This window comes from Nicotiana attenuata, chromosome 7 (assembly GCF_001879085.1).
Source record: "Nicotiana attenuata strain UT chromosome 7, NIATTr2, whole genome shotgun sequence".
In the NCBI taxonomy this organism is placed as follows: Eukaryota; Viridiplantae; Streptophyta; class Magnoliopsida; order Solanales; family Solanaceae; genus Nicotiana; species Nicotiana attenuata.
In genome coordinates this window covers 69,884,555-69,894,747 of record NC_031995.1, presented here as the reverse complement: position 1 = coordinate 69,894,747, position 10,193 = coordinate 69,884,555, and the positions used below count along the sequence as shown (strand labels likewise).

The 10,193-nt window shown below is 36.4% G+C and overlaps 1 protein-coding gene across 2 annotated transcripts; it reads left to right on the top strand.

Moving 5' to 3' along the window:
- Nucleotides 562-10,193, top strand: LOC109229275. Of its 2 annotated transcripts, XR_002068540.1 has the most exons (7): nucleotides 562-925; nucleotides 4,232-4,317; nucleotides 7,579-8,340; nucleotides 8,439-8,657; nucleotides 8,737-8,861; nucleotides 9,552-9,963; nucleotides 10,104-10,193. XR_002068540.1 is itself a non-coding variant. In XM_019394663.1 (6 exons), exons 1-6 carry the CDS (start codon nucleotides 923-925, stop codon nucleotides 9,773-9,775), a joined length of 1,419 nt encoding a protein of 472 aa, XP_019250208.1. In that variant the 5' UTR covers nucleotides 562-922; the 3' UTR covers nucleotides 9,776-10,053. The 2 variants fall into 2 exon arrangements, 1 of the variants encoding a protein (XP_019250208.1); XM_019394663.1 differs by lacking the exon at nucleotides 10,104-10,193 and having other exon boundaries at nucleotides 9,552-10,053.

Genomic DNA, 10,193 nt, shown 5'->3' with positions numbered 1-10,193 from the left:
ATATATTATATTATTTCAATTTTCAGTAAACTACAAAATGAGAAAACTAATCAAATATTATAGTAGAAAAGAATGTACGAAAAGAGGGGGATAAAGATAATTGAATGATATTTATACTTTGATAAGTTAAAAAATAAAAGATAAATAAATAACACTCAAAAAATTTATCAAAAAATTTAGACAATTTAAGAATTTTGAACAATATAACATAAGTTTATCAATATAAATTTAATATATATATAAAAAGAGAAGTTGTATCAAAATATTAAGGAATTGACAAGTTAATAAAAAATTACATTAGTAAATATTCAGTACTAAGTACTTGCTAATTTAATAATAAGAATAAATAAGGAACAAACAATTTATTTAATTACTATATGATGTCTAAACTTTGATTTTGTATTGATTTTGTTATATTTTTGTACACTATATTAAATAATAAAATACAGTTACTATTTATTAAAATAATATGATATACTAGATAATAATTTTATAAAATTAATATTGTGTATTTAAAAAATTTAAACCGCGAGCCATCAAAAGAGATCCATAGTTCTGCACTGTCGTTGCGCTTTAGGGATTTTGGGGACTAAAACTTGAAAAAGGTGGAGGAGGAAGCAAAAAAACAGTCTTTTTAATCATCCACCCAAAAACTATTTAAAAGAAAGGAAAACGAATCCTTTGAAATGGTTCTATCCAATTCAAAGTTCAAACATACATCACTTGCCCTAAACCTTTTCTCCTTCTAAACAAGATTTCAGTATTCACACATACAGTTCTTGCTGGGTTTTCTGACTTCAGATTTTTGACAAAGTTGTTGGTTGGTCTAAAATCTTTTTACAGTCTGCTATGAGCTTTTCTTGAGCAGAGAGCAGCTGCTCATCTGCATTTATTGCTGGGTCCTTGAAAATTATTTCCCACCATGGTAAGTTTTCTGGTTCTTTCACTGTTTACTTCTTTGCTTCAATTTTACAGTAATGGTTATTCTGTAAAGAATTTTCTAGACAGTTCTGTGTGAGATGGAGGGAATGAACCTAGCCGACAGGAAGTCCGATGAAATTCATGCCCTTAGGATAAATTAGGAAGTGGGCCCCTTCCCTTAATGGGTTTGTTATATTAAATTAACCCTAAGTGAAAAAAGTTAAAGCGGGGAAGGATGAGTTGGAATTTTAGTGTCTTAGTGCTGTGTTTATCTACTGAAATCTCTAATTTTGTATAGCATTGCATAAAGAGAAATTATGTGTTTATGTTTCTTGACGGGTGGTTGTCTAAACAAGCATCAGTTGATCTTTCATCTCTTGTTTGGGTAGCCGGCTCCTCGATTGATCTTTCATATCTTGGTTTTCTGTGAGGTGAGGCCCCTTTACGGAGAATTCAGTTTGTTGGTTGATTTAAGAACCTGTAATCATCACATTTCTAGCAATTATAAATTCATCAAAATAATCAAGCTATTGTTAAGCGCAAGTTAAGCATGTCTGGAAGTCGGATTCACGTGTTGCATACTTAATGCCCATGATTTATAAAAGATAATCAAGATATTTCTACCTCCACCGATTTTTCGTCTTTTGTTTCTCTATGAAGTGAGGACCTCTCTACGAGGATTTTTGTTGCTCTCTATTAACTTGTTCGGAGCTGTTGTTTGGACAGCCTCTGACGTTCTCACTCTTTTGCTGGTATAATTGGAGGATGAGCTTTCAACGACTCAATGTTTCCTTCCTATTTTATCTACACACACAAAATAATTAAAAATTATCAGTGATGCAAATAAATAATTTCTCTTAACTCAAAAAAGATTGAACAGTCCTTGACAACAACAATCACAGGTTAAACAACCCACTGTCTATTTATAGAAGCATATGTGGTTTATACAAGAAACCTGCAAACAACCACATGTTCTTTGTATAAACAATGTCAGGTTGTTTAAACAACACAAGATTGTTTATGAAACAAATACCCTAAACTACCCAGGGTTTTATAAACACCCACAGGTTGTTTAAACTACTTGTGGTTGTTTAAATCAACCCAGATTTGATTTAACAACCAACAATGGGCATCGCCAACTTAGGAAATCAAAACCAAACCGTATCCAACTAGAATCAATCAACAAGAACATAAAATCTTCTTCTTTAAACATTTAAACAGTCCCCTCACCTTACCAAATCCCACCCTTCTTCCTCTCACAATTCAAAAAAATTAGAAAACAAGGTAATTTACCTTAGATGATTTTCAACAAGAGTTAAGGGGACTGTGATGACGACGGCTTGACGGAAACTGGAGGGTGGCTATGATCAATGAAGGGACCGACAATTGCACGATTAGCGGTGATCGGAGTGATTGCCGGGGTGATCGAAGTTGGCTTTTGACAGGAATGACAAGAGCAACAAGGAGAGAGGAAACAAGAAACATTTTGAGATTTTAAAGTTGTGGGGTTAGGGTGAGGTAATGGGATCTCTTTTTATTTTTGGGGAATTTTAGTGTTTATCCCAACTCTTTAGTAATTATAATCTGGTCTACTTCTGCCAAACTGGTCTGTGACCATAGATGTAAAGGAAGTCCAAGAGTTGATCCACACTCATCCTCATCTAGATCTGTTCAGCGCATACCTGACAGTTAGAGATCACCATTTGAGTTTCACTGTTGCTTGCTTCAATTTCCATTTCCTTACCAATATTCATTCAGCTTCTCTTCTATAGGGAAACTCGAGCAAAAACTAGAGACCTGTCATCTCAAAAACTTGTACCCTACTTTTACTTTCCATTTGTTGCGTAAATAAGAACAAGTTGGCTTGTCTAAGTTGCCTCCGTCAAATCTCCGATGACATGTCTGCCTAGGAAATCATTGTTAGTTGGTGATGAGTCCTTCAGTTTTGACTCTTCTCCTCCTCTACTTTTGACTTAGCATGTCTTAGCATGTTGTGCTCTTTCTGTGATCATCCGTTGTGCTTTATCACCTTTGAGAAGGTGTTTCTGATCTCGTTTGGTTGAGCTTCCACTATTTTCTCTATGCCTTTACTTTCAAATCTCTCAATCTTATTCTCAAGGTATTCCTCCCTGGTTTTAGAACACACAGACCTCTGGCAAGATAATCAAACACGTGCGTTCCCCCTGTATTCCGACATGCTTATGTATCTTCCATAATGATTGTACTTTTGAGTACAAAAATAGGCACAGGAATGCTCTGTGAGCTTTCATCTTTTGCGCATGTACCTTTGCCTTCAATGCTATGTGGAGGATGACATAGCCATAAAAGCACTTCTCACAGTCATCCTTCTAATTAAATGCTTCTTTCTTTCCACTCAGTCTTACCATACATCTCTATCAGAAAAGTTTGCTGTCATATACGAAGATTTGTGTTCCCAACAGCAACATAAAATTTTCTATTCATAAATATAACTAGGTTTTTAATCAAGCACCTTAAAGAAATGATTGAGGAAAAATAGAGTGTTGTGGTTGACAAACGGAGAATACTAGCTTTTACTTGGAACTGTAGAGAGAAATCAGACCTTCTCTTTTACTTTTTTGTTGCTTTTTCCATGAATTCTGAACCTTTTTGTTTTGAAGATCTTATAGATGAGTGGGAAGTTAATTCACCTTGGCGTAGATTATAATCTTATATTACATGGATCCTTCATATGTCTTGATGTACCCATGTTGAATGGTCAGACATGTGTGTGGATATCTCACGTGAACTTTTCAAATTACACTAAAATTTAGGAACATGCTGCACTTGCCTATGTTACATTGATACTTCAAGGCCAAAGTTTTTCACTTGCCTATGTTACATTGATACTTCATTTGCCTTGACGTACCCGTGTCGAAGGGGTGTGGGTACTTTTTTTTGTTCTTCAAAATACTCTAAAAATTAGCAAAAAAAACTTGATGCAATCATATGGGATCCTTGCACACCCTGGTACATGGCACGTGTCCTTAAAAAGATATGTGTAACCTAAGTGCTAACCCGTATCAGTTAAATCACACACGTATCCTTAGCCGTCTATGTAACATACTCCCTCCATTTCATTTTATATGACAATGTCTGATGGGGCACGATATTTAAGAAGAAAAAGACTTTTGCAAAGAAGGCTACTCAGTACTCTATACCTAAAGTTTGTATCTCTGCATGCTATAGTTTCTTTCCCCTCTAACAAGAAGACTTAGACTCGGCGTAGTTTTATATTTCTTGCATAATGATATTCTGCATCTTTAATTAGTTATATTGCGATTGGCTGCAGGTAACAATATGTCTAAATTGTGGTGATGAAGGTTGGACTAACGCATTTGTTTTCTGTGTGAAATGCCTGGAAGTTGCTGTGCATCGGTAAGTTGAATCAACAGTGTTGGCATTGTTATAGTTCAAACATTGTACTCTCTTTATTGCAATTTTATTCTCGAGCATGATCTTTCAGTCACGGCTTGGGTCGTGACCGGCACTACGTGAAACTTGGTCGTGGCCGGTGTGAACTATAGCTTTGAAATGGAAATAACTTACACATGTACTTGTGGTGGACAGGTCGGTACTTGTACCAGTGGGAGTAGCAGGTACCTAGTGGAATAGTCAATATGCACCAAGTTTGCCTGTATACCACCGTACTTTAAAAAAAAAGAAATGGAAATAACTTACACCTAAATTATTTTAACTGTGGATTGGACAGATATACATTGTGATTTCTTAGACACCCATAGTTCCAGTATAAAGTTTAAGCTGGGAACTAATATCAGCTGTTAGCAGTTCCAATGGGGTTACTCACAAGGACATCTAAACCTACTGATTTTTTTTATTAGCATTGAAATTGAACAAACTAGTAGCTCTTTTTATTTTATTAATTCAAATTTAACTTAAACTTGATAGTCCCAACTAATTTACTTTTTCTCCTTGCATTGAACATTCCTCAAAATGTTACTGCCCCTGTTTCTCTCAAGCTTTGGTTGTTTAACTTCATGGATGGTTGTCTTAAATCAAGAACTTCATTTTTTTGTTATTGAGTTCTCAAAACCAGGAAATTTGATTAATCAATTCACGGCAGCAGAAGTTTCATCTGAATATTCAGGACACATACAACCTGAGTGTGAAAGGAAAACTGAAAAGTAATAGGGAAGGAACATACGAACTCTCTCGACTATCAAAGAGGCAACAATAACAGAGCTCCTAAACTTTTTTGATGAGGTAATAAATTCTAATGTTTGAAAGGGAAATACCCCAATTTAGTGTTTATACTAAGTGGAGGTATTCCAAGAAAGAAAAAGAGCAAGTACCAAAAAACAAGTTTCTTTCAAGAAGCTCTGAGATGACCCATCTCCAAATAGACCATCCACTAGAACCCCCTTTGATGCATCTCCCTCCAGTAGTCGAGCTCCTTAAAGAGTGGGAAACGGGAAACCAAATGTCGATGAATATATCTTTCAGAAGATCTATATATTATTGGAAGTGGAGATGATATTAACAACCTTTTATAGAAAATTTACAGTACTACTTCATTCAAATTTGCTTTGCTCTGTTTTTTGTCCATTCCTAAAAGATTTGTACCTTTCTATATTTAGAAGTTACTGTAATTTTACATTCCCATTCTGCTATGTCATGACTTGTTGTAGGGTCCAGAGGATACCAAAGCAAATTATTTGGTACAAGAATACTTTTGGTATTTTGTTCATATTTATTCTATATCAAAAGTTTTCCTTTATTTCTTTGCTTTGTATCTAGTCAAATGTGCCAACAAGTTGGAACAGAGGGAGTATTATTTAGTAAAAGAGACAGAGTGATTTGGGGAAGATCATTGGTAAAGAACTTTCAGAAAGTTCTCAGTGCAGTTGTTTTGTGATCTTTTCTACAATAATGGTTGATTCAAAGCCCACGTGAAATCACATTTTAGAGGACAAGGGACCAAACAAAATGATTTTCTTATGCATTATGCAGTTTTGAATGCCATCTTAGCGACAGATGATCTAAGAAGGAGAAGACAAATGCTAGTCAATTGGTGCTGCTGGTGTAATAAAGACAGGGAGGATGTAGAACATGTATTAATACATTGTAGTTTTGCCACATATCTATGATCCTTGATTATTGTTTGTTTATGTAACATAGTTTGGGAGTTCCTGGTGCGTATCGGAAGTGTCAACAAGTTAGAAAATACAAAAGATGGTCAATATGAAGGACTTGTGAGAGTTGCTCCTACAGAGTCCATTCTGGAGAGTCAAGAGCTCCTTTTTGTTTCATTTATATCTTTTGCTTTGAAATGATATTCCACACTGTATAGGTAGATGAAGTTACTTATCAAAAAAAGTTATATAGATGGATGAAGTTTCGGATTTTGTTGTAAAACCATACTTTTGTATGTAGCCATGCCATTTATTCATTAAATCATTGTCTTATTAAAAATGGATCTTTGCAAACTAAAAGTTCTTTGAAATTTGATGGACCTACAAGGCTTACAACCCTTTGCCTTCAACACTTAAATCAACCTTAAAAAGGAAGCTTATAATGGGCAATCCAATTGTTTTGAGCTATTCATTGTTTGAATGTTGTGCAAAATGTTGGTTATTTGATCAGAAAGCAACTTCCTGTTCCTCCAGGGTTCTGTTTTCTGTTAGAATGTTTGAGTTATAGTGGTAGAAGAGTTGGGTTCTTATGTTGCTTATTAATTCACATTGGACCAATATCATATGTATAATGTGTCTGATACTATAGTTATTAGAGCCTCTACGATCTTGGTAAAGAATCAAGTAGCTTCTCCCTACCAGCTGATGGCCTTGTGTCATTTGACCGGTTAAAGTTAATCCTCCTTCCTTCTTTGCGGTGACCCCTTGGCTACAATGTCTATTTCCGGTGACCAATCAGGCGGCACCACACTTCTCTGGCAGCATCACAACTTTTTTCATGCGGCTGCTCAAATAGCACTGTCATTTTACAGCAGTGCCATTCCTCTTTCTTATAGCCGTTTTGGAAATGCTGCACTTATTTTTGACGATCATTCCAACTATATCGTGCATCTTTCCAGTGACTGTTGTAGAGTGCGTATCTCTTTTCGTTGACCGTTTCAGCGTTCGCTCTTCTTTCCTGTGATTGTTATGATGGCGCCGCTTCTCTTTTAATGATCGTCCAGGTAATGACGTGACCTTTTCTGGCAATCGTTTTCACATCCGCTATCTGGGCGAGCTTCCAGCAACCACAACTTTTCTGGTAGCATTTTGTAGATTTTCCGACTAAATGTAATTTCTACGTTCTCAAAATAAGCAAATCCAATAATTTGCCTACTTTGACTTCGGGTGTGCTAGAATTTTAACATTTCGCATACTTAAGTTCTTAATTTGGATATTATTTGACATTAAACAAATATCATACAGAAATGTGTGCATTGTACTTATCACAGTATTAAGCCTTCATTAATGTCTCTTTCATTCTCTTAGTTTCTCATGATTTTTCTCTTTTCTGTTGGTGTTTGAACTTAACAATTTTCTTTTCTTTTAAATTATAATTTCTATGGCATGACTTATTAGTTGCTGTTAAAGGTTAAATACCAAGATGGGTTACAGGTTATCCTTTTATGTTTCGTTATATGGTTTGTTGATCTTGCTTATTTTTCAGCTACTGCCTTAAAAAAGTCACCTTCAAGGAATTTGTCAACTGGGTCTGTGATGACTGTGAAGTGAAGGAGCCAGACGAACTAAACATCAAGAAATCTGATGCCATCTCAGTAGAAAATGGGGATTGCACTAGTTCAAGGCATTGTAAAGCAACGTCTAAAGCAAAAGTGGATGTTCCTGAGACAAAATTAAAGAGTTGTCAAGGTAGGGATCAGCAACTTCATCAGCCAGGTGCTGGGATTGATTTGGTAGAGAATTGTCAGATAGCGGGTGATAGTCCAGTTGTGAAGACGAGCAAGAAGAGATCTATTCTTGCTTCATTAAGAGATGAGAAATATGAGCAAAGACTAGTACGTTGCTCTTCTGAGCAATCCCACAAGTCACAGATAATCATTGAGTGCAATGAACGAACTCAATCAGCTAATGTTTCTCCATTGCTAGCTAAGCGATCAAAGGAAGAAGTTACTGGCCCTCTGGCAAGGGAAGAATTGCACGCTCCTCATTTGAAGGAACCTTGTGAGGGAGATATTCAGCCCGGCACACAGGATGATTCTTCTGGCATGATTGAAAAGACAATCAGTATGTTGTCGCGTAGCAATCATCATGAAGAGGAATCGACGATTGGAAACGATAGAAGATTAACACCTCAAACTAGAACTGTTGTTAATGGAGATCCTTCTCAATTTTCAAAAGGTGAACAGCCAAATGAACCCAAACATGGTGGCCAAGACCGAGCGCAACCTCTTATTGATTTCATTTGGAGGTCAGGAGATATGTCATGAATTTTAACTCGGGAGATAATCTAACTGATGGATCTATTATTGTGTAAATGAAAAGTTATCCTTTATTGTGATCTGACAGGGGTAGTTTTAACATCTGGAACAAAGAGTATGAGACATTTTATGGACAAGCTCACCTTTCAGTTAAAGCATGCCAAAAGGTTTTTGAAGAAGCAAGTTTGCTTCCAGCTTCGCTTCAACTGGAAATGCTTCCAAAGTCTGACTTATGGCCTAAGAGTTTCACTATATCAGAGCCGTCTGATGATAACATTGCATTGTATTTTTTCCCATCGGACATAAGGTAATTATTTGTATATTTTCACCATTCACCGGTTATTTTGATCAAGTTTTCGTTTATTCTCCTATTTTTCTTGCTATAGATGGGAAAAGGTGTTTGATCAGTTGGTGGAGAAGATGATCAGTAACGAACTTGCTCTTCGAGCAATAGTAACTAATGCCGAGCTTTTGGTTTTCACTTCTACGGAACTGCCCCTGCTATACTGGAGTGAGTTTTTATACACGTTGTACTTTCTATTTTGGTTTGTCCCGAACTCCCCAATATGATACTCCATAACTTTCTAACAGTATTCTAGTAAAAGTTTTAGAAAACAAAAGAAAACTTGGAGACTTGTCTTTGATTGATAGGAGATTGGTAATGGGAAGTTGAGGATTGGTGGTCAGTGGATAGATTGGAGTTCCAGAAGGTATGATTCCCAAAAAATGTTTAGGCAGAGAGACAGTGTCTTTGTGTGGATTAGAAAAGGGGGAGACTTGTCTATTTTTTAAGCCCAAGCACTGGGCAGACTGAGCTACAATCCTATTGAATGAAAGTCAGTTTCTTTAGAAAAAAGTTGCTTCTTATTATATATCCTTCCATTAAGCGAACAAATTAACCAATCATCATTCATGCTTATCAAAGGTGAAGGTTGTATGCCTTGTCATATTGCCACTGGGTTAATGCTTTATGGATTATTTTTCTTAAATTTAATAATTGTTATTTCTCCTAAAAATACTTTTAGCTGGAAGTTTGGACCCACTTTCAGTATAATATAACCGTGCCAGATCAAATGATATAATATAAACTAGAATTGTGGGAGTAGGAGTATTAGATTAAAGATGAATACGTATTCTAGGTTTGCATTACCTTCGTTATCCAAGGTTCATTGTTAAGCTGTTTGAGAAAATCAATTGGCAGGATTCCAGGGTAAGCACTACCTCTGGGGTGTTTTCAGAGCAAAGCGAGATTCCAGTAGGAATACTATGATGCCAAATGGGAAGAGAGAATCTGAGACTCATCCAACTCCTGGGAATGAATTGGCTGTCAAAGATGGTGGAGATGTCGCAAACGCCAAAACGTGGGATCAGAGTCCTCTTAGCCCTTTGAGCAACAATGCAAGCCTTGGGTCTGCCACTTCCTGAAGCATCTCTACTCTTGTTGTTTTGACGCATTTCCCTCACTTCTGTGATCTAGCATGCTATTTAACTGGTTGTTAATGCATATATGGGCTGAGGGCTGAGAATCTGGTGGTTAGGACGAAACAGCTTTCGTTTTAGAGCCATCTGGTGGGGAGATTCGCCCGGTTAAAGAACCTAATGTCCTGTGAAAGGTACCTCTGATTTAACAAAAGCCTTCTGTTACCTGTTGATTTGAGGATCAGTGAACCTGCTATATGCAGGAGCATGGTTTTACATGGCCATTTATTTCGTAATTTCTCCTAATATGATTATCAAGTCTAATCTTTTGCAGTTGTACACGATTGACCGACATTATTAGTCCAAACGTCACCAAATGGTATGACAAGGAAGAGAAGCTTTTACAGCGCTCTCTGTTTTGCAC